A 24160-nucleotide genomic window follows, 5' to 3' on the forward strand; every position below is an offset into this window, starting at 1 on the left:
CTTAACTTTTTCTTTTTTTTGCCTCTGTCCACTCAAATCTTGCCTTCTTTCTCACCCTTCTTCTTTTTAAATGTTCAGCTACCTCTCAATTCTCCATCTTCTCTCAGTCCCTAGCTCTCCCATCTCACTCCTTTCCCAGCCTCCTATTTCTTTCTATCTACTCCCCATTACCACATTTCTACCACTGTACTCACTGCTCTCACTCATCTTGTCATCTCCCTTTTGACCTCATCCACATGGTTCACTGCTTTCAGAATTGCCCTGCCTCTCTCCACTGGTCAGGCTATAACTCCCTGTCCCTTTCTTTACATCCCCTTTCTTAACCCAAATTTCATCCCTCCTGCCCTCCCATGGGTCCATTTCTCCTCCTCTATCCCCATGGTTCAACATTTTGCTCCCTCTCTTATGCTTTTCTTCTTCTCTCCCCCCTTGATGCTGAACATTTAAATGGAGGGGGGAAAAAGAGAGATGTTGCATCTTTCTGCCTTCCATCCACAGGCCTAAAATTTCTCCCTACCTCCCTTCCATCCCCAGATCCAACTTCTCTCCCTTTCTCTTCCCAACTGCCCCCCCCCCAATCTCTCCCCATTCCTGCCTGCCTCCCTCCCTCCCCCTGGTCCACCATTTCTCCCTCTCTCTTCCCAACATCACCTTCAAGTATCTCTTTCTCTCTTCCTCCACACCACCCCAGGTCCAACTTCTCTCTGTCTGTCTTCTGTTTCTGGCCCCATAAGCTCTCTCCCACACGACCTTCTCCCTCCCTTCCTCCTTTCTGTGCCTTCCTCTGACGGGTATTTATCTTCTGGCTGGCTCCCATGCTGCAATCATTTTTCTGGTGAAAGCTGCAGGCGGTGGTGGCTGGTTCCTCACGCGATCCGTAGCTGTGCTGGAAGCATTTATTTTATGGTTGTCAGCGATCCTCGCCTGTGCTGGAAGCGTTCCCTTCCTTATGTGCCTCCCGGCGAGTGTTTATTTTCTGGCCTGTTCCCTTGCTGCAGTCATCCGTGGCCGGCGTCAGCTCCGCGCGCGTGATTCACAGCTGATTTAGAAGCCTTCTCTCTGACATCGTGATGTCAGAGGGAACACTTGTGACACAGCCGCAGATCACGCATGAGGAGCCAAGAACGCCCACAGACAACTGCAGCAAGAGAGCCAGCCAGAAAACTACCCGCCGGAGGGAGACACAGAAGGGAGGGAGGGAACGAGAAGCTGGGCTGCACAAAATTCCTTGTTGGGCCACAGGTTGGCACCCCTGACTTAGACAATAAGTGGTATATAAATACTACAAATAAATAAATAAACTTGGAAAGCACAACACTGTAAAAAGTCTGTGCCAGTTCTAGTGTGTGACTTTGAAAAGGGGGTGTGGCCATGGATCATGGGCATTCCTAAAAGTTATGCACATTGTTATAGAATGTTATAGAATGTGCCCAATCCACACACAACTTAGTCAAAGGCAATTTAGGCCAGCTAAAATCAGGCTTAAAAATACCTTTGCTTAAGTTGTGCGTGGATTGGGCACACAGCTCTTCATCCCCACTTTTACAAAACCGTAGCATGTTTTATAGCGCCAGCCAAGGCGATAACAGTTCCAATGCTCATAGAATTCCTTTGAGAGTTGGAGATGTTACCACCGTTAAGTTATGGTTTTGTGAAAGTGGGGGTATCTTAGGCCAGCAGATTTTAATTGTATTTACTACATCTTCTCAATTCTTTTGTTTTCATTGTCATAATCAAATGGTAAAATGTCACCTGAAATTGTCCCTTGTGTATATCTGTGCTAGGCTGCACACTAGTGCTGCCCGATTCAGGAAAAAAAAAATTTTGATTCGACTCAGCCTATTGAATCAGTTTTTCGATTTGATTGCTCAATTGGGTGTTTTGGTTTTTTTTAAAACATCCTGGTGGGTTTATATTATAGCCTCTTCACTCCCTTTTGCCTTCTCCTACTCACACTGGCGCTGTGATGTAAACAAAATAAACAAACAAAAAAGACTTTTCCTCTCTCTGTTAAATCCTAGCTCATGCTCACGGACTAACACCAGCTCTGGCAGGATACACATTTCAAATCTGACATATTGTAATCACAAAACAGAAAATAAAATTATTTTCTCTACCTTTTGTTATCTGGTCATTATTCAAATCATATTAGTCCCAGGCTCTGGCTGTCTTCTGATAACTCACTTGCCAGGATCTCCTTCTTTCTCCGTGCTAACCACCCATCTTCCATCTCTGTCCTCCCCTTCCATTTCCCTTCCCTCCCCCGGAGGTCAAGCGTCTTTCCTTTTATTCATCTCCATCACCGCAGCTGCAGTGATGGACCCGCATCATCCCCATCCACCATCTCAACTCTCCCCAGCCCCCTCACCGATTCTCAGCTTCCCCAGGCCCAGAGCATCCCCAAAGAAAGAGGCCCCATATCTCCCCCATCCCCAATTCTCAGCTTCTCCAGGCTCAGAGTATCCCCATAGAAAGAGGTCACATATTCCCCCTCCCCCATTCCTATATGGCCTCCTGAAAAGAAGAGAGCAATACTGCAGCAGATATCCTTTACATACTTACTGACAGATGAAGAGAGGAGCCAGCCAAACCAACAAATATGAAAATTAACGTGCTGCTCAGCACACTTGCACAGAGAGATCTACTGGCTCTCCTGCTGCCAGAGTCCTTTCTTCTGATGTAACTTCCGGTTTTGCAAAACTCAAAGTTACATTAAAAGAAGGACTCCAGCTGCAGAGGGAGAGCCCGAACAGTCTCCCAATCGGTGAGTTCGGATTTTTATTCAAACAAATCGATTCACCCGAAGTGAATCGATTCGAATCGTGAATCGGGCAGCACTACTGCACACGTTTAACAGCAGTACTAAAATACTAATAGAAAATTACAGTATAGTGAATACCCGAAGAGCGGATTTTGCACGCTATTCCTCTGCTGTACTCTCGAATTATTTTCTTCATTCTTACTTCATATATATAAATTGCATGCCAAAAGAAAACTGTCTGAATGTGAGATAACAAAGTTCAATAAATCAAAGAAATAAGTAATGAAAACTGAAACACACCTGCCAGGAGACTGCTGCGAGTGGGGGCGGAGTTAGCGAGACGCCGGGCGGCCAGTGCATGCTGGGAGAAAAAGGCGGGGTGAGTCGGACGGCGGCGAAGTGACAGGGCGATTAAAACCAGAGAAGAGGAAGCGACCGACTGCTCCCTATTTTCCGCTCATCATGAACACGGCACTCTCTCGAGCGAACTCGCTCTTCGCTTTCTCTTTGAGCGTTATGGCGGCGCTCACCTTTGGCTGCTTTATTACCACCGCATTCAAGGAACGCGTGGTGCCGGTACAGCTGCACGTCTCGCGGGTCATGCTGTGAGTATTGTGCCGCTGCTCGTATGCGTGCTGACTGGAGGTGGGGGGGAGGGGAAGTGCTTAAGCGAATGGGGCACGGACGTGGGCAAGAGATGCGCGAGCTGCCTGGTGCGCTCTACAGGCTCGAGATTACTGTATTAGGGAAGGAGTGTCGTTTAGAATGAGAAGCTCGTGAATGTGTCCTTGAGTTGAGCGGAAGGCTCTATGCTTTGTACAAACGATTTCCTAGCACTGCGGCATTGGGTTTTACTTGCACATGCTCCTGTGCAGCATTTCTAGCTCGTATGTACGTGTGTGTGTCCTATACTTGCACTGTTTCCGGTGTTGTGTATTTAAGAACCAATGAAAAGATAGCACGATAGCTCCCCCCCCCCCTTTCCCCCACGCCTGTAGCTCCGGGTGGGCAGTAGGTTAAGGCGATGTCAGCGTTTACTTGCTGAAACTTAGTTGTTTTCGTCTCCTCACTCACCACGTGCCAAATTGCTTATTGCTATTTATTGTACTTAGGTTAGGAATAAATATTCTAACCTGATGGAAGCTTTTATTTCCAGATTATATAAATTGGCCCACTTACCGGTAGGTAATGACTTTAGTCTTGCTTGTTTTTTTTGTGATTTTCGAATAAAACATCCCAAATTCACATTGCGAAATCCATTATAAAAACGATTGTAAACATAGCTTAAGCATTTCTGCATATGTGATGGCGGCTTAAAAACAACATATCTTCATTTTAACATTTTTAAACTTTAGGACATAAGACAATTTATTAGCAATTTTATATATACAGTAGTGAATAATTGAAAATAACTTTTCTAAGTGGGGTGAAAGGTATGTGTAAATGAATCCTCCTTCCTTAGCAACTGCTGTCACAATTGCAATTCTACATGTGCTTACAGTTAGTGAGGTTGTGAATAATCGTTAGGGTGTCTTAAATTAGAGACGGCAGAATCGGGCCTGGATGCTTAAAAGCTTTCCCTGGCAGTAAAAGTCATTAAAGCACTCTTACTGGCATGGAAAGGTGACCTGCTGATGCACAGAAGGTTTCTCCATGACTGCTAAAGATTGAATGCATTATTAGGATCTCAGGCCCAGATTCTCAAAGCTTTTTAACGCTGTGGCTAAACTGTGTACTACTACTACCATGACTACTACTATTAATTATTTCTATAGCGCTGCCAGACGCACGCAGCGCTGCACAGAATCGCAAAGAGTAAGAAAACGGTTCCTGCTCGAAAGAGCTTGCAATCTAAACAGGCAAGACAAACAAACAGGATGTCATGGATACTGTTAATCAGCAGGCTTGGTTGGATGGCAGAGGAGTAGGATTAAGGATTGAAAGCTATATCAAAAAGGTGGGTTTTTGGGGCTTGACGGACAAATGGGTAATTTATTTGAACGGTTTAGCCTGTACACATTTTATTGGCAGATTATCAAACGGATTATCTCTGTCAATAGCAAGCTTTCTAGCATTCTCCAACAATGATGTGCAAATGAGATCCCGGTACAGGCACGACAGTGTCAGAGACTGCTAGAAAGCCGTGTTGTGATGCAGGGGGAAAGATGCTCATTCTCTCCCCTTGCATCTCAACACCCTTCCCTTCAGCGGCGGCGAACATCCCCCCCCCCAGCGGGAGAGAGACCGATTCTCTCCCCCTGCCAAGAAATGCCTGCTTTCACTCGGCTGCGCACACCCCCATAGTGAAAGAGATGCCCACTCTCCTGCTACCGAATGACCCCCCATACAACACCCCCCTTACCCACCTCCGATGCCCCCCTCACCCTTACCTCTAAGTAGATGACCTGAGGGGCCTTATACAACAACCCTGTCTTATCAGGGTTAAGCTTGAGTTTGAAATCCTGCATCCAAGAGTTCATCAACTTCAACACAGACTTAATTTTATGAGAGATATGAGATAATACTGTGGCACAAGGTATAACAATTGTGATATCATCAGCATAGCTGAACAGTTCTATACCTAGGTTACTCAAACTGTAACCCAGGGAAGAAAGATATACAGTCAAACCTCAGTTTGAGTGTTTTGCAAGATGAGCAAAACATTATCACAAAACTTGTCTCACAAACCGAGTGTTGACTCGATTTGCGAGCACCCCCCCCCCCCCCCGGATAACCGGCATCGCTCCCCCCGCTCGCAAAGGCCGCCCATCGCGCAAACCGGCACCCCCCACCTGAACAACTTGAAACTTACCTCTTCTGGCAGCGGCACACAGTCCACAGGCGTCCCGGTGCCGCTTGAAGAACTTCCTGCCTTTACTGGGCTTTGAACATGCATCTGCGCATGCTCAAGGCCTTCTATTTCTCCCTCTCGCCGAGATTCTTGGCAATCTACCGGGCCGATCAGCATTCCTCCCCGACGTCAATTCTGCCGTCGGAGAGGAAGTTCGGGCCAGCCAATCGCTGCCTGGCTGAGCCGGAATTTCCTCTCCGACGGCAGAATTGACGTCGGAAGAGGAATGCTGGTAGGCCCAACACAGGAAAGCAGGGAGAGCTTGGGGCGGCGGTGGCGGCTTTGGGGTCTGTTAGCCGATGGCAGCGGCTTGGGGGGCTTGTTCCCTTATGGTGGCAGCAGTGGTTTGGTGGAGAGCAGGGAGAAAGTAAGAAAGGGGGTAGGCAGGGAGACAGAAAGAAAGAAGGGAAACAGAAAAAAAAAGGGAGGCAGGGAGAGAGGAAGAAAAAGTTGGGGGAGGGAATGAGGTCTGAAGGAGAGGAAGCATACAGGCATGAAGAAAGATTGGATGCACAGTCAGAAGAAGAAAGTGCAACCAGAGACTCATGAAATCACCAGACAACAAAAGGTAGGAAAAATGATTTTATTTTCAATTTAGTGATCAAAATGTGTCTGAATTTATATCTGCTGTCTATAATTTGCACTATGGCCCCCCTTTACTAAACCACAATATTGGTTTTTAGCGCAGAGAGCCTATTAGCATCGAGAGCAGCGCTGGGCATTCAGCGCAGCTCCCTGAGCTAAAAACTGCTATTGTGGTTTAGTAAAAAGGGAGGAGAGTATTTGTCTTTTTGTATGGTTGTTACTGAAGTGACAGTGCATAGCGTCATCTGCCTTGACCTCTTTGAAAAAACCCCAGAATAGGAATGATAATTAACATTTTCTCAGCATAGTGTGCTTTGTGGTTTGTTTGTTTTTTTTATTTTATTGTTGGTAGATCATTATGACTTGGTCATTTTAAAAGTAGCTTGCAAGCCCAAAAAGTGTGGGCACCCCTGGTCTATAGCATTTTTGTTGAACTTTGACCCTTATTTTCAGGCACTGCTTTTTCAGGTAGTCTGAAACATGCTCTTTCTAATAGTTTGAAAATGTTTCCAGTATATTCTTTTTTTGTAAACGCTGGTTAAAAATACCCAATTTTTGACTTTTTTTTGAAAAAACACAAACTTTACATTGCAATTATAAAGTAACGATATTACATAACATAACAACTTTATTCTTCTGTACCGCCAACAATCAAACGACTTCTAGGCAGTTTACACAGAAGAGAAAATGGACAATCAGCGAAGTACAAACTATTGAGAATAAAAGTACAAAATGCTATCTAAAGTATAGATAGTATAAAATTATTAAATAAAGCTTCAGTTAAGAAATGAATATCAAATAGTACAGTCTTAATCCCTTTTCGAAATGCATTGTAAGATTGCATGGTTCCGCTAATATAATTGCCCAATCAGGACTGTTTACATGCTTGGAATGCTAGCATCTGAGGCAGCCATTCAGAAGTGGCGCGAGCCCACACAGCAACCCGCTTGTGCGCCGCTGGCCTCGACGTCCCTCGGCCCAAATTGCTGAAATTGTTATACAAATTCTGGTGTTGAGCCAAGTTTATTGAGTTTCTCTGGCCATTCCCTTAAGGATTGTTTTCTAGAAAAAAAGCCCAGAAGATTGGCTTTTGAATGTTGTCCTCACTCCCACGATTCCTGAACAAGTGTCGCTGCAGGCACTAGAAAAGTTTTTTTTTTAAATTACATTTTGGCTTTTATTTTTATGCCATTTGTGCTTTGAAACTTATTTTTATTGTTAATATTGCATTGTTTTCCTCTGGTGTACTAAACCTGGAGCTTTGTAGAAAGGTAGGTCATTGATTGATTGTCTGGCTACTGTATCAAGAAGCCTCTTTACAGAAGGAATATTGGCCTTTGAATCTTTCAGTTCTACTACTTGTCGATACCTCACTGCTGTCTCACCGAGGAAATCTGGAGATGAGCATGTTCCAAGTAGAATCTGGAAGCGCGGGGTGGTTATTCAATGACTTGGCTTTTCCTCATTCCCTTCCTTGATGGGAATTTTAAATTGTTTGGGAAGTTAGAAGAAAGGTTTATGTGGGGTATATAAAAGTGATTGGGAGGGGGAGGCTGGGACGGCATTTAAATTGTATATATTAGTATACAATTTGGTTCAGAATGGGGTTTTTTCTTGTTTTCCTTCTTTAAATCTGGGGTGCGTCTTATGGAGCGAAAAATACAGTACCTCAGTTTCAAAAAAGGAAATCCGTTGAATAGATCATAAAAAGTAGTAAAAGATTGCCAAGTTTTCATTGGTTTTGTTTCAGTAGCCAAGGAAATATTTTGACTCCAAGTTGCCAACATTGTGCTGTATATCAGGGGTACCCAACATGTCTATCGCAATCTACCGGTTGATAAAGGCAACGCGAGTCGATCATGGAGAGATCGTGCAAAGTAAAAACACAGCCCCAGGGATCTCTCCCCGCCCACGCTGCAACCACCCGACACCTCCAATCATCCCTTGCCGCCGCAACTCCGGACAAGGAAGGGCCAGACACGGCAGGGCTGTCGGGCGTTGTCATCAGGGAGGCAGACTTCGGGGGAGGGAGGAAGGGGTGGGACAAAGGCTGGAAGGCAGTGAGGGGGAGGGGGCATGAACTCGGGACACAGAAGGAAGGGAGGGGGCATGAATGTGGGACAAAAGTGAAGGAGGAAGGGGGTACTAACTTGGGACATAGTAAGGAGGGAGGGAATAGAAAAGGACAATTGTTGGACCTGATTGTGTGAGTGAGAGAGAAAGATGGTGCACATGGGGAAAGGAAGATGAAAATTGGGCATAGAGAGAGAGGAGTGAGGTAGAGATATGGTAGTGGAGCGGGAACAGAGGGATAGATGGAAGGGGAGGAATGTTGGGCATAGTGATGGAGGGAGAGATGTGGCATGGTGTTAGAGGGGTGATAGAAGCAGAAATGGGCATGAGGTTGGTGGGCAGTGATGAAAAATGCTTCACGTGATCTGGGGGATGAAAGAGGAGGAAAAGTTGGACTCTTGGAGGGACAAGAGAGATGTTGGTTGGGGAATGGAACAATGGAGGAGAGAAAGTATGCAGGAGGCAGAAATTAATTTATTGGATGCACAGTCAGAAGGAAGTGCAACCAGAGACTCATGAAATCACCAGACAACAAAGGTAGAAGAAAATTTTATTTTCAATTTAGTGATCAAAATGTGTTGGTATTGAGAACTTATATTTGCTGTCTATATTTTGCATTATATTTGTGTATTTTTCTACAGTTGTTACTGAGGTGACATTGCATATTTTAAAGTCATCTGCCTTGACCTCTTTGTAACCCCCCGAATATAAATGATAATTAACATTTTCTCTGCAGTGTGGTTTGTTTTGTGTGTGTGTTTTTTTTGTGTTTTTTTTTTTTTAATTTTTATTGTTGGTAAATTATTTTGATTTAGTCATTTTAAAAGTAGCTCGCAAGCCAAAAACATGTAGGCAACCCTGCTGTATATGATTGTAGTATGGTATCAAACAAAGAGCTATATTTTCACAATTATTCCACTGGCAGATCTTAAGCTTTACCAGAGTTCATTTGGGTCATGTAAGATTCAGCATACAAAGTTTATTAGAATTTGTGATTGTGGGGGTTGGACACTTTTCTGAAATTAGACCACTTGACACAGAATGACACCACAGCAGCCTACAGGATTTTAACAGCGATTTTAGAGTTTCAAGTTTATTAAAATTTTTGATTAATCGCTTAATCTTACTTCAAAGCGATGAACATACATAAAAAGAAACAATTAAAATTACAATATTAAAAAAATAAAACATTAATTTAAACATAACCATTAAAATAAACTAGACTATATACAAACTTAACAAAACAAGAGTGAAGAGGAAAAGGGGAATTGAACTACAAAATTTTATAGAAAAGGAGGTCAGGCAAAAACACAAGGTTGGGGATTAAAAAGAATAGTCAAATACAGCATTAATGAATTCAAGAGTAAGCAGTAGTCTCAAACTCGCGTCCCGCCAGGTACTATTTTGAGGCCCTCGGTATGTTACCATTGTTCTGGAACGTTGCCCACCTCACTGCTGTAATCTCACGCAAGCGCTTTCCTGCATCTTTCTACATGTTGCACTGCTTTCAGCTGTGTATAACTGAAAATTACCCGTATTTTTCGCTCCATAAGATGCACTTTTTTCCTCCAAAAAAGTGGGTGGTAAAAAGGGTGCATCCTATGGAACGAATACCCCCTCACCCGTTACTTTATTTAGATCGGTGCCCACCCTTTGTCAGCTGCTGCTGTTATTTATCGCTCACCGAAAGTAGAGGAAAGGAAGGGCAAGGTGGGTGCAGCTATTGCACGCTGTCGGCCCCGATGTCAATTCCGAGTCTGACATCAGACAGAAGGTCCATCTGACATCAGAATTGACGTTGGGAGTAAGGCTTCTGGGCCGGTGGCATGCAATCGCTGCACCCGCCTGGCCCTTCCCAGCAATTTGTTCCATTCAGAGGGAGTGAAGCGCCGCTGGGTTCCCGCTCATCCCTCGCTCTCGGTGCCGTGCTGCCAAGTTCAACCCACTGCTTTAGCCAGGGGGCCCCCGTCCCGTTGCTGCCGTTGTGAGGACACGTCCATGAAGGCAATTAAAACCAGTGGGCAGGCAGGCTTGGGGGGGTGCAGAAGAGTACAGAGGCTGGAAGGCAGTGAGGAACATAAGAGGGCGGGAGGAAGGGACAATTGTTGGGCCTGAGGAAGGAAATAAAGAAAAATCACTAGACAATGGGGTGTGGAAGAGGACAAAGGCTGGAGGGCATTGAGGGGGACATAGGAAGGAGGGAGGGAAGAAGGGACAATTGTTGGGCCTGAGGAAAGAAAGAGAAAAATCACCAGACAACAAAGGTAGGAGAAATGATTTTATTTTCAATTTAGTGATCAAAATGTCAGGTTGGAGAATTTATATCTGCTGTCTATATTTTGCACTATATTTGTCTATTTTTCTATAGTTGTTACTGAGGTGACATTGCACATTTTAAAAAGTCATCTGCCTTGACATCTGCCCTGTCCGCCCTCTGCCCTGTCCCAGCCTACCACTAGACCACCAGAGGGGAGACAGGGTGCAGAGCCTGGCAATGATTGTGGGGTTGAGTGCAGAGCCTGGCAGGGAGAATTTGATTCAGAATGTTGTGGGGGTTTGTTTGTTTTTTTTTGTTGTTGTTGTTGTTTTTCTTGTTTTCCTCCTCTAAATCTAGGATGTGTCTTATGGTCGGGTGCGACTTATGGAGCGAAAAATAGGGTATCGTAAGCAATTAAGGAAAGATTTATAAACTTTGGGGTTCATAATCAAAAAAAACAAAAACGTCTAAAAAGCGTCCTCTAAATGGCTACTTGGACGATCAAAAAACCTGATCGTCCAAGTACCCATAACCAAAGCTGGTTTTAGATGTATCTAAAACCAGCTTAGGCCTTTCCCCTGCCACTAAACGCACAGAGAGAAAAGAGGCCGGACAGACAGGTGCCAAACAGCCCAACGGCAGGCCAGCCGGCTGCAGAATGGGGCCGGATTGGCCCAGGCGTCTGAAACCCCGCACACAGGTGAGACCTAAGGTGCCTGGGCCAACCGGGTTGGGCCCATGTGCCTAAGACAAAGCCCACAGGAGGGGCCTAAGACTCCCGGGCCTATTCTGGTTGGCACAGGCGCCTTAGCCCCCACCTGTGGGTGGGTTTTCAGACACCTGGGCCAATCCGGCCCTATTCTGCAGCTGGCAGGCCTGCCGGACAGGCGGGTTTGGTACCCATCTGTCCGGCCAACATTTTTACAGATATGGGGGGTGGGATTGGGGGCGGGGGGGGTCGCGGGTCGGCGGGGGGAGGCTGATCGGGGGTTTGGGGGGGTTGTGTCGAGGGCAGGAGGGCCTGGGATCCCTCCTGCCCCTATTGGGGTGGGGGGTAGGGGGTCCGCCTGGGCAGGAGGGGTTGGGCTCCCTCCTGCCCGATCGTGTGGGGGGTGGGGGGGGCGAGAGGCCAGGAGGGCTTGGGCTCCCTCCTGGCCTGATCGTAATCAGGGGGTGCCGCGGGGCAAGAGGGCTTGGGCTCCCTCTAGCCCCGATGCTGTCGAGGGTTCGAGGTGCCGCCAGGGCAAGAGGGCTTGGGCTCCCTCTTGCCCTGAACATAATCAGGGGTTTGGGGTGCTGTGAGCCAGGAGGGCTTGGGCTCCCTCCTGCCTGGATCGTTTTTAAGGTGGGGGAGATTTTGTAATCGGTGTGTTTGATAGACACCGGTTACAGAATCCAGCTTTTAGGTGAAGGACTGGCTCCTCCTTCGCCTAAAAGCCCTTGTGTTGGACGTTTGGGGCTTAGGCATTTTTTTGATTCATTAGGGGGAAAGTGTAGACGTAGTGGTGGTCTGGGCATTTAAACAGCTGAATGTAGAGGCAGGCCATTATCAAAAAGACTTTTTTTTGATTATGGACATTTCCCTGCTTCTGCTTTCAACGTTTAAGGCCTTAGGCCAAAAAGGGACTTAGACAGTTTTTATTGATTATGCCCCTCCACGAGTTTTACATCATGCAAAGTTGTCATTTCTTTAATAAGATATTAACTATTTCATTCTGTGGCCCTCTGAGTACCTACAATTCCAAAATGTGGCCCTGTAAAGGGTTTGAGTTTGAGACTGCTGTTTTAGAACATCAGGGCCATAGTAATTTAAAAAAATTCCTAGAAAAATAATTGAAATTTTCATTGAGTTTGCAACTTGCATTATGGATTTTATTTTAGAGTTTTCTCATTTAAACCTTTATGCTGCTGTTTTTCCTGAGAGTGATTCCAAATAGCTATGTTTCACTTGTCTTTAACTTCTTCGTACTATTTTTCTACATTTACCTACATAAGTATGCAACTTTAGGTGTTTGAAAACACCTGGTTTTAACATTCTAAGTTTAGTTTTCTCAATATAGGAACATTAAATGTTTGTTTTTTCCTCCCCTTAGGAAAAATGTAGATGATTTCACTGGACCTAGAGAAAGAAGTGATCTGGGATTCATTACGTTCGATATTACAGCAGATATCCTTTAAAGAATTGGTGGTGAAAATATGGCATGCTGTGTACCTAGCGCTATATCTAATGTTGTTTTGAATGCAAAGTTAAATTTACGTTAATTGTTTCTATAGTGTATGTTTGTATGAAGATGGAATGCAGTCAGTTTCATAGGTCACCGATTCACATAATGTTCAGAAACATTATCTAGCCAACTTGAACAAGAGGGTGCTGAAAAGTTCTCAGCCCAACCTAAATTCTGAGCATCATTTTGCCACTGTAGCTGAAAAGCTTTATTTTGCAAAGTGTCAATTTGCAAAATTATAATGCTACAAGTGTTTTTACATTGTTTCAGATCATTGATTGAACCATGCAGTAGTTTATAAGTATTTGTTGTTTTTTCCACTCCTGTTCGGAGTGTGTTATACTATTTTCAGTTGAAGTCTTTCCTAGGTTCTGCTTGGCTATTCGGCAGACTGAGTTGCTGGGCAGATTCTAGCCTGATATACAGGTTTGTGCTCAGTCTCCACCTGCTGGTAGCAGTCAAGGACATGCTTGGCCCAGTGAAAACACGTCAAGTCACCAGCCTGCCACACATAGCCACTGGGACCGGCAGAGCTGTCGCATCAAAACTCTGTTTAAGGAGGGACTCCAACTTATGCTTCTCCGGCTCCTTCAAGGCTGCACCGCCCTCAACAGGCACAGTATGCCTCTTAGATGTCCGAGACCACCGCATCCACCACAGGTGACTTCAGAGTGTCCCTATCCCCTTCAGGAATGGGATACAGGCAGGCCATGGAGCGTGTAAAACGAAAGGGAACTCCCGGCACCTGCCACTGTGCGAGTATAATGTCCGGAATATCCTGATGCATAGGAAAAGAACAGGAAGCAGAGCAGATCCCCCTTAAGCAAGAGGTCCACCGTACGTGGGGGCTCAGACAGTGTCCTCAAAGTGCAAAACTGAGGCGACCTGAAGAATTACCTTATGAAGCTCTTCCCTCTGAAAAATGTGCACCACAGACGCATCTTTGCTAGCAGGGGGGTGCTCGAACCCTTCGCTGGCAGAATCCGACCCAAGAGGATCCTGGAAATCTCCCAAAGGTCCAGGTCCTCATCAATTACATCTTGCTCCTCTGGGCAAAAATTCTCATCCCAAGAGACCCTCGGGCGTTTGGATGAAAGAGGAGTAGAGGAGGGCAAAACCGCCGAGACCCCCGGAGTAGACACGAAACCAGCCGCCAGTGCATAAGCTTTACAAAGTGCTAACCCTCGGCGGCCCCAAGGGACTCCCTGCCCAGCAGGGGACCCTGCCATACCTTGCCCCTGTATTGCCAGAACAGGGGGAAGGTCACCTGAGGTAGCAGAAATTGAGGAGGTTCCTGCTTAAATTGGACTGACACCGTCAATCGGAGCTCCTGCAGCCTGTTGTGTCTGAAAAGCCTGGGACTTGGCCAAGGAACTAACTGACACGAAAAGGGAATCCCCAGCCGCTCCGGCAGTAAACGAATCCTTCATAGAAACATAGAATATGATGGCAGAAAAGGGCCTACGGCCCAACAAGTCTGCCCACTCAAATAACCCTCCCCTCTAAGTTCCTCTTTGAAGTGAGCCCACGTGTTGATCCCATTTGATCTTAAAATCAGCCACGTTACTGGCCTCAACTACCTGAAGTGGAAGATTATTCCAACGGTCAACCACTCTTTCAGTGAAGAAGTACTTCCTAGTGTCACCATGGAATCTCCCGCCCCTGATTTTCAGCGGATGCCCCCTTATCGCCATAGGACCTGTAAGGAAGAAGATATCTTCTTCCACCTCAATGCGGCCAGTAACGTATTTGAACGTCTCTATCATGTCACCCCTCTCTCTGCGTTCCTCGAGAGAGTAAAGGTGCAACTTACCTAGTCATTCTTCATAAGGGACATCCTTGAGCCCTGAGACCATCTTGGTGGCCAATCGTTGAACCGATTCCATTCTTAGCACATCCTTCCGATAGTGTGGCCTCCAAAACTGTACACAGTACTCCAGATGTGGTCTCACCATGAACCTGTACAGTGGCATCACCACCTCGGGCCTTCGGCTGACAAAGCTTCTCCGAATGCAACCCAGCATTTGTCTCTAGCTTTAGATGAGGCTTTCTCCACCTGATTGGCTGCCTTCATATCTTCACTAATGATTACTCCCTGGTCTCGTTCTGGTTAAGTTCTCACCATTCAGAGTGTAGGTTCTGCATGGGTTTCTGCCACCAAGGTGCATTATCTTACACTTTTTGGCATTGAAATTCAGCTGCCAAAGAGTAGCCCAGTGTTCCAGAACAAGTATGTCCTGTGTCATAGCGTCAGGCATGGTATCTCCGCTCACTATGTTGCACAATTTAGCATCATAGGCAAATAATGCAATTTTCCCCCGAAGTCCCTGAGGCAGATCTTGTATGAAGATATTAAATAGGATTGGGCCCAGGACCGAGCCCTGCGGTACTCCACTGTGCACTTCCGACTTTTCAGAGGGGGTACCGTTTACCACCACCCTCTGATGTCTACCACTGAGCCAGTCTTTAACCCATGCAGTTAATATTTCTTCTAGTCCCAATGAACTCATCTTGTTCAAAAGTCTACGGTGTGGGATGCTGTCAAAAGCCTTGCTGAAGTCCAGATACAACACATCCAGGGACTCTCATTTATCCAGTTATTTTGTTACCCCGTCGAAGAAGCTGATCAAGTTGGATTGGCAGGATCTCCCCTTAGTAAATCCATGCTGGTGTGGATCCCTCAGTCTCTCGTCATCCATAACTGTGTCTAATTTGTGTTTAATCAATGTTTCCATAAGCTTGCACACTATTGACGTGAGACTTACCGGTCTGTAATTTGCAGTGTCTAACCTGCATCCCTTTTTGTGGAGCGGAATGACGTTAGCTGTTTTCCAGTCTAGTGGAACTTTTCCCGTGCCCAGGGAAAGATTGAAGAGCGCAGCTAATGGTTCTGCCAGGACATCTCTCAATTCCCTAAGCACTCTGGGGTGCAAATTATCTGGTCCCCTGGCTTTATGCACTTTGAGCCTTGACAATTCTTGGTAGATGCTGCTGGTGGAAAATTCAAAATTCCTGAATGGGTCTTCTGAGCGCTCTCTTGTTTGCAGCTGTGGGCCGGATCCTGGTGCGTCACAGGTAAATACTGAGCAGAAGTATTTGTTCAGTAGGTCGGCTTTATCGGGGTCCGATTTTGCAAAGTTGCCGTCAGGTTTCCTTAGGCGCACTATCCCGTCTGTATTCCTCTTTCTACCACTAACATACCTGAAGAAGGATTTATCCCCTTTTTTAATATTCCTAGCTAAATCTTCTTCCATCCTAAGTTTGGCGTATCTGACCGCCGTTTTGACAGTTCTAGATTTTTCTAGATAAGCTTCTTTGTCTTCTGGTTGATGTGATAGTTTGTGGGATACAAATGCTCTTCTGTTTTATGAGTTCTGAGATCTCTGCAGAGAACCATTGGGGTTTGTTATTTCTCCGCCGTTTACTCACAGACCTTATAAAAAGGTTGGTTGCTTCCTGTAGGGTAGATTTCAAAGCTGACCACATGACCTCCACATCATCTGTTGTGTCTTGGGTTTGCAGCGCCTCATAGACAAAATTTCCCATGCTCTCGAATTCAGTGCCCTTAAAGTTAAGGACCTTTGTTGACGTGTTCGACCTCGTGGATCCCTTCCTGCGGTGAAACCACACCATTTTGTGGTCGCTGGAGGCCAACGCCTCGCCTACCGAAACCTCTGTGACGCTATCTCCATTGGTGAGTATCAGGTCGAGAATCGCCTGATCCCTGGTGGGCTCCAGAACCATCTGTTTGAGTCTTGCCCCCCGTATAGATGTTAGCAGCTTTCTGCTGCTGCTGCTGGTTGTGGCCGAAACCTTGTTTCAGTTTACATCCGGCATGTTGAAATTTCCTAACAGTACTGCTGCCGACAAGACTCCATCGTTCTGGCCTGCACAACGCTTGCACAGGCTGGCCGTGAGTACCTCGCATCTGGAGCACAATGAGCATTTGAGAAGACCAAACTGCATGGTTTTTCTAGCATTCTATAATAATTTGGCTTATTCAGTTTTCTTGATAGTAGAGGGGATGTATGTCAAGGAGAGGGGAGACAGGGGTTTTGTTGATCCTTGCTCTGTATTTGTATTTATAAAATGACAATTGTACAGAATATTGTTTCTTTTTATACTTCTGTGTACTCCCCAGAAATTTTTTCCAGCTGGGTGGCATGAAAAAGTGGTGGGGTGGGGTAGTGCGGGATGGAGAAATTTGGTGGTGGGGAAAATTAAATGTATACTATTTTTATTTTCCAATGCTCAATGACTTCCTTTTTTAAGGTTTGACACTTTGTGCCAGAATATTTTTACTAAATTTAAGAAGTATCCAATTCTAGAAGTGAATAATTAGATATTTGCCCCCTTTCAAATGATATAGAAGCTTAAAAAAAGGGAAATGTGTTAATGAAGTCATTTGGTTCAATCTAGCCATTTATTTCTGCATGAATTTAAACAACTAAAAAAATATATATAGCTCATCCAGTCATACAAGAAACGGCTCTGCAGCACCTCTAATAATGATTTGATCACTAGGTTCCTTCCTGATGTCTCACTGAGCATATGAAATAGATGCAATGCCCACTTCCAGACCTCTTCCGCATAATTTTTGAAGAGCTGTTACTGAGCCTTGAAGGAGACCTGTGTGATTTCACTACAGCAAAATAAAGGATCAGATAAAGATCAAAATGAGAGCTAGGGCAAAACAGTTTAGGTAAAGATGCAGGTAATAATTAGCAATGTATTAAATCATTTTCTTTGCTAATGTCATTTGAAAACTGCTTGATGTTAATACAACTTTAATTTAAATCTCTATACTGCAGGGGGGGTCAACACCACTTACGTCAACAATAAAGTTAGAATAGGGTCATTAATCCAGTGGCGTACCTTGTATATATGACAGCCAGTGCTGATCATTTTTTTAAAACCCCTTCCTCTATATAAAAATTATTTTTAGTAATAATCCATGAGTTGCACAACAAGGGTACACCTAGGAAAAGGCAGCATCTTAAACACTGCACTGAGCACTAGAATACCAATGCACAAATTGTAAACTAAACAAGCCAGATCCTGCACAGTCAATTGATCTGTACAGTCGATGCTAACAAGAAAACCATGTTCTTTTCATCAACACACAGACAATTCAGAGAGACCAGACACTTCCCTGGAGCTATGACTGATCATACTGTCTCCATGTGACTTAGGATCCAGTGGGGATTTCTACTCATCTAAACCCTGAAGGTAGCTAATTTGTATGACCAGATCAGAAAATGGGCAATCGAGGGGAAAAACATGCAGTGAGCCGTTTTGTGCATCAGGTCGGTAAAAGCGATTGCTGCTAAAGCTGTGAAAACAGATTTAGCGACGATCGCTGACTTTAGTGCATCTAGCCCTACAGCAGTAATTAGGCATATCAACACTTTGAACAGATAAGTATATTTGTACTCACATTACACAATATTCACATCATCACACTTATACAATTATTTATCTCGCATCAATCCAGAAAATATTTCATCTGTTCAAACTGCTAGAATGTTAGCTCTTATGGCCATTTTCTTCAGTCCTAGTTGCGATCACTTCTTTATCCTCAAGTAGCTTACAAGTGCTGCCCCTCAGCCCTAATCACAATATGACAACATTACAAAATGACTGATAATACCAAACTCGTTACCACTCCCTGTTCAATATTGCAGATGCTCAGTCTAGAGAATGACATGGGGACAAATTTTGTCCCCATCCCTGCGGACTCATTTGCACAAGCCTAGAACACCTATGATTTTTAATAAAGTTTAAAAAGGGACAGTATTCTATACAACTGTTTATAGATCACAAACAGCCTTCCATTTCTATCTTGAGTTTAGTACAACCTTCCCAAAGAGTCAGTTCCCTATGTTTTCACATCTGTGAAGGTAATTGGATTGCCTTTCAGATAGGGGCGTAGAAGAAAAACTAAATTGTGTAGTGGATGAACAGTAAAATAAGTGTCTATTACATGCTATAAATGTCCCTTGATGGATGAATCTGTTGCAGTAAGATGCTTCAGCAGCTGGACACATGATGGAAGGACATTGCAGAGGGCAGACAAGACATAAATGATTGTCATTTAACAGTAGTTCATTGAAATCCAAAAGCAGCTTCTGCATTTTTTGTTATTTTTTGTAAATCATTGGACCCAGTTGTCTAAGATGTGTTAAGTTGTGTTTTTTTTTTTTTTTTTTTTAGAGAATGTCACAGGAACGCAGTTTATCCCAGGACAAGCAGGCAGCATATTCCCACACATGGGTGACGTCAGCAACGGAGCCCCGCAGCGGACAGCCTCGAAAGCAAACTTGCTTGAAGATCTCGAACTTTCGAGTGCTGCATCGCGCATGCGCGCGTGCCTTCCCGCCCGAACTAGGGGGCACATCTCCTGTGAGGATCCTCAGTTCAACGTTTTCCGCAGAGCTGAGAAGACTTGTCGACTTAGTTCCCGTAGCGTTGTGCCTTCTCTTCACCGCAGCTGAGTAGTTTTTATTTCTGTTTGGTCGCTGTATTTCTTTTTGTTTCTAATTGTAAAAAAAAAAAAAAAAAGTAAAACTTTTTAGTTTTTGTTTATTTGCGTCGGGTTGGGAGATTGAGGCCTAGGCCTCTCTCCCTCGTTCTCGACACGGACTTTGTCCTTTCTATGTCCCGGCCTGTTACCGGGTTCAAACGGTGTTATCAGTGTGGCAGGACTATTTCCATAACTGACCCCCATAGTCGGTGTATGCTCTGCTTGGGGATGACTCATCGTCCCGAAGACTGCCTTCGCTGCCTCACTCTTCAACCTCGTGCCTTTAAGCGCCGCTGCGACAGGTTCTTCGAGCTTTTCCCTCGAATGGAGCCAGAAAAAGCGGTAGCCTCGGCCGGGGCATCTGTAAAACCCTCCACTTCGGGACAAGCCTCGAGTACGAAGACTTCGACTTCGCCTACTCTGCAGGTCTCGGCCTCGAAGACCTCCGGGTCCTCGGCCTCGAAGGCCTCCTCGGTGTTCTCGAAGCCTGGACTGGGGGTAAGTCTCCTGCTTCCTTTTCAGGTACCAATCCTAAGAAGCCAACGGAGTCTAGTACCTCGCAACCTGGGGCTCCAGGTTCGACTCCGTCTTCGAGACCGTCCTCCAAACGTGCTTCCAAATCGAGGGAATACTCTCCTCCGAGGTCGCCCTCAATGGAATGCGTGAGGCCTCCCGTGACTCCGAGTCCCTTGGTCTCTGTCCCTATGTTTGAGGACATGCTCAAGTCAATTTTGACCACGCAAATTTCCTCAATCGTGGCACAATTGGTCCCGACCTCGACCTTGTCTTCACAGGTCCAGCCTGAGCAACAGTCTCTGCCTCGTCGGCGGTCACCTCGCCGCAGGTCTCAATCTCGAGTCTCTTCCTCGGACTCTTCGCCTGACCGAGCCTCTAAGCGGTCTTTACCTCGATCGAAGCACCGCTCTAAGTCTTCGAAGGTCCTTTCCTCGAGGAGCTTGAGGCCTTCAGATTCTTCGAAGCACGTGCCTCGCTCTCGAAGTACTGTTGCCTCCTCTGTTTCATCGAGGCATTCTAGGTCGAGGACCCCACCTTCGAGGCTTTTGCCTGGGGAGCTGTCTCCTTTAGCGAAACCTCGTACTCCACGCACTTCTCCGTCTCGGAGTCTTAAGCGGAAACATTCTACCACACCGCCTCTAACTGGTAGTGCAGCATCCTCTGTTACCTTATGTCTCGGTTCGGAGCCAGTTTCCCAGTATTCCCGCGAGGCCTCCCCATCTTTTTCAGTGGTGCCTCGCTCTCGCTCTGCCTCTCCTCAAGAAGCCTCTACGTCGAAGTCTTCCTCCTTTGCAAAGTTTGTCTTCGACATGGGCCAAGCTCTTAACATAGACTTACATTCAGATTCAAAGTACACACCTGAGTATTTGGCGGATATGGAACTTTCCCATCCTCCCAAGAAACTTTGCGTCTGCCCATGACACCTGTGCTAAAACAGACTTTTCTGCGGAATATGGAGACTCCTTACTCTGTGACAGCGATCCCATCTAAGTTGAAGTCTCGTTATCGTACTGTGCCTTGCAAGGGGTTTGAGAAATCACAACTTTCTCACCAATCTTTAGTAGTGGAATCATCCCTGAAGAAAGCTCATCCTTCTAAAGTGTCTGCTACAGTTCTACCATGGATAAATTTGGGCGAAGACTTTATCAAAATTCGATGATGACTAACCGAATTCTAAATTATAACTATGTCTTCACTTCATATTTTAATTATTTTTTGAAGCAGTTGTCATCCTTTTGCCCAGACTGGCCCAGAGAACGCCTTGCTGAGTATAAACAAATTATTCAATCTCTCTCACAATTGCGTCTTCATGTTGCAGGCATCTTATGATGCATTTGAACTTTCTTCTCAGGTATCGGCGTTCGCAGTGGCCATGCGACGTCTGGCCTGGCTCAGAATAGTGGACATGGATCCCAATTTACAAGATCGGTTAGCAAATCTACCATGCCAGGGCTCTGAGCTTTTTGATGACTCGATTGAGGCGGCTACTAAACGGCTCTCGGAGCATGAACGCTCTTTCGCCTCTCTTATTCGCCCTAAACCAAAACCTTCTACATCTACATCTAAAACTGACACTTGATCTACCCACTACTGCACTAATAATAACAAAAGAACTCCCACTATGACCACCTATTAACTCTTTTACAAACCACCTCACCCTCAACAACCTGCTAAATGTTTACAAGATCTACAACTTACCTCTCTAGCTAATCATTGTAACTCTGTTTTTTTTTTAAACTAACCTTTTGTAATCCGCCTTGAACCGCAAGGTAATGGCGGAATAGAAATCCCTAATGTAATGTAATGTAATCTAGGGCTTACAAGCCTCCGGCTCGTAGATATCCTATGAAGTCCACGCCAGCTTTTTCTAGGCCTCCATCTAGAAGGCCTCAACAACAGCGTCCTCAGAAGTCCCAGACGCCTGCTGCAACCAAACCCACTCCGTCTTTTTGACGGTCCAGTGGTGAGCATTCCAATCGCCTTGCATCCAAACTCCTCCCTGCCCATCAGAGGCCGCATTTCCCTTTTTCTATCTGTCTGGGAAACCATTACATCGGACCTCTGGGTCCTCACTGTCATCTGCGAGGGATACTCTCTACGACTCCTTCATGTGCCTCCAGATCATCCTCCAGGAGAGTGTCTTTCCAGTCTCTCGCAACTCCCCCTTCTTCTTCGGGAGGCTCAGGCACTTCTTCCCCTTCGAGCTGTGGAGGAGATTCCTCCTTCCGAGCACAATCTAGGGTTTTACTCCAGATACTTCCTAGTTCCCAAAAAGATGGGGGATTTACGACCCATTATGGATCTCCGTGCTCTCAACAAATTTCTAGTCAAAGAGAAGTTTCGCATGCTCTCTCTTCCAGTTTTGTATTCTCTCATGGATCAGGGAGATTAGATGTGCTCGCTGGACCTCAAAGAGGCTTATACTCACATTCCTGTCCATCCAAAATTTCGCAAATATCTCTGGTTCAAGGTGGAGAACCTTCATCTTCAATACAGGGTTCTTCCGTTTGGCTTGGCGACCTCCCCCAGGGTCTTTACCAAGTGTCTAGTCGTGGTAGCTGCAGCCCTCCGTGCTCGAGGCCTTCAGGTTTTTCCTTACCTCGACGATTGGCTTATCAAAGCCCCTTCTCTTCAAGGGGTTACTCAAGCGACCCTTCAGACTATTTCTTTTCTTCAAAGTCTGGGGTTTCATATCAACTTTCCAAAATCTCAACTGGTTCCAACTCAATCGATCCAATTTATTGGCGCAGTGTTGGACTCTGTTCACATGAGAGCTTTCCTTCCTCTCAATTGTCAAGAAACCCTCCTACACCTTTGTCATCGCGTAATTTCCATGTCGACTCTCACGGCTCGTCAAATGATGGTCCTCCTCGGACATATGGCATCTACGGTACATGTGACTCCCTTTGCAAGACTACACCTTCGCATCCCTCAGTGGACCCTGGCGTCTCAGTAGCAACAGGGCCTGGATCCGCCTTCTCGTCACATAGCGGTGACGCCTTTATTAAAGAAGTCTATCCACTGGTGGATGCTCTCTTCCAATCTTTCCAGAGGTTTGCAGTTTCACCATCTTCCTCATCAGAAAGTACTCACAACAGATTCGTCCGAATACGCATGGGGAGCCCACATAGATGGTCTCCGTACACAAGGGTTGTGGACTGCCACAGATCGTCGTCGTCACATCAATCTGTTGGAACTCAGAGCGATCTTTCTTGCTCTCAAAGCTTTTCTTCACCTCCTTCACGACCAAGTAGTCCTTGTTCGGACGGACAATCAAGTAGCGATGTATTATGTCAACAAACAGGGTGGGACGGGCTCCCACTCCCTTTGTCAGGAAGCTCTGAGGTTGTGGCATTGGGCGATTTCTCACAACATCCTTCTCCAGGCTGTCTATATTCAGGGTCAACAGAATTGCCTTGCAGACAAATTGAGTCGTCTGCTTCTACCTCACGAGTGGACGCTCAACTCCCCTACACTTCGTCAAGTATTTGCTCGATGGGGAACTCCTCGGGTGGATCTCTTTGCGTCACCCAACAACTTCAAACTTCCTCTGTTTTGTTCCCGCATTTTCTCGCCCCTTCGTCTGGAGGCGGATGCTTTTCTTCTGGACTGGAGGGGTCAGTTTCTTTATGCATTCCCTCTAATTCTCAAAACTCTGGTCAAATTGAAGTCGGACCAGGCCACGATGATTCTCATAGCTCCCAGGTGGCCACGACAACCTTGGTTCTCTCTTCTTCTTCAACTCAGCATCAGGGAACCTCTGCTCCTACCAGTTTTTCCTTCTCTGCTCACTCAGAGTCGGGGGTCTTTACTTCATCCCAACCTACAGTCTCTTCACTTGACGGCTTGGTTCCTTTCCACTTGACTGATCCTTCTCAATTTTCTCAGTCTGTTCCGGATGTCTTTCTGGCGTCCAGAAAACCGTCCACTCGTCCATGTTATGGTCATAAGTGGACCAGGTTCTCGGCTTGGTGTTCCACTCATAGTCTTCAACCGAAATCTTCCCCTTTGACTTCAGTTCTGGATTATTTGCTTCATTTATCTCAGTCTGGTCTTCAATCCACCTCTATTAGAGTTCATCTTAGTGCCATTGCTGCTTTTCATCAGCCTCTGGATGGGAAACCTCTCTCGGCACATCCTCTGGTTGCTCGTTTTATGAAGGGACTTTTCAATCTTCATCCACCAGTTAAACCGCCTCCTGTTTGGGATCTTAATGTTGTTCTGGCTCAACTGATGAAACCTCCGTTTGAGCCTATTGACTTGTCTCATTTTAAATATCTTACTTGGAAAGTTGTTTTCTTGATTGCCCTCACTTCGGCTCGTCAAGTCAGTGAGTTGCAAGCTTTAGTCTCGGATCCGCCTTTCACAG

At 45.6% G+C, this 24160-nt stretch overlaps 2 protein-coding genes across 4 annotated transcripts in view; one reads left to right on the forward strand and one right to left on the reverse strand.

Moving 5' to 3' along the window:
- Nucleotides 1-3193, reverse strand: part of ASB5 (ankyrin repeat and SOCS box containing 5) — a 114457-nt gene extending 111264 nt beyond the window's left edge. For all 3 annotated transcript variants that reach the window (XM_033942855.1, XM_033942838.1, XM_033942862.1), the window contains exon 1: nt 3062-3193. The gene's annotated coding sequence lies outside the window, so the exon portion shown is untranslated. The remainder of the gene's footprint in view (nt 1-3061) is intronic.
- Nucleotides 3189-24160, forward strand: part of SPCS3 (signal peptidase complex subunit 3) — a 55381-nt gene continuing 34409 nt past the window's right edge. Inside the window, exons 1-2 of the mRNA XM_033942884.1 lie at nt 3189-3366; nt 12621-12694. Of these exons, the coding sequence (XP_033798775.1) occupies nt 3224-3366; nt 12621-12694 (217 nt within the window). The 5' untranslated portion in view covers nt 3189-3223. The remainder of the gene's footprint in view (nt 3367-12620; nt 12695-24160) is intronic.

This window comes from Geotrypetes seraphini, chromosome 1 (genome assembly GCF_902459505.1).
Source record: "Geotrypetes seraphini chromosome 1, aGeoSer1.1, whole genome shotgun sequence".
Lineage (NCBI taxonomy): Eukaryota > Metazoa > Chordata > Amphibia > Gymnophiona > Dermophiidae > Geotrypetes > Geotrypetes seraphini.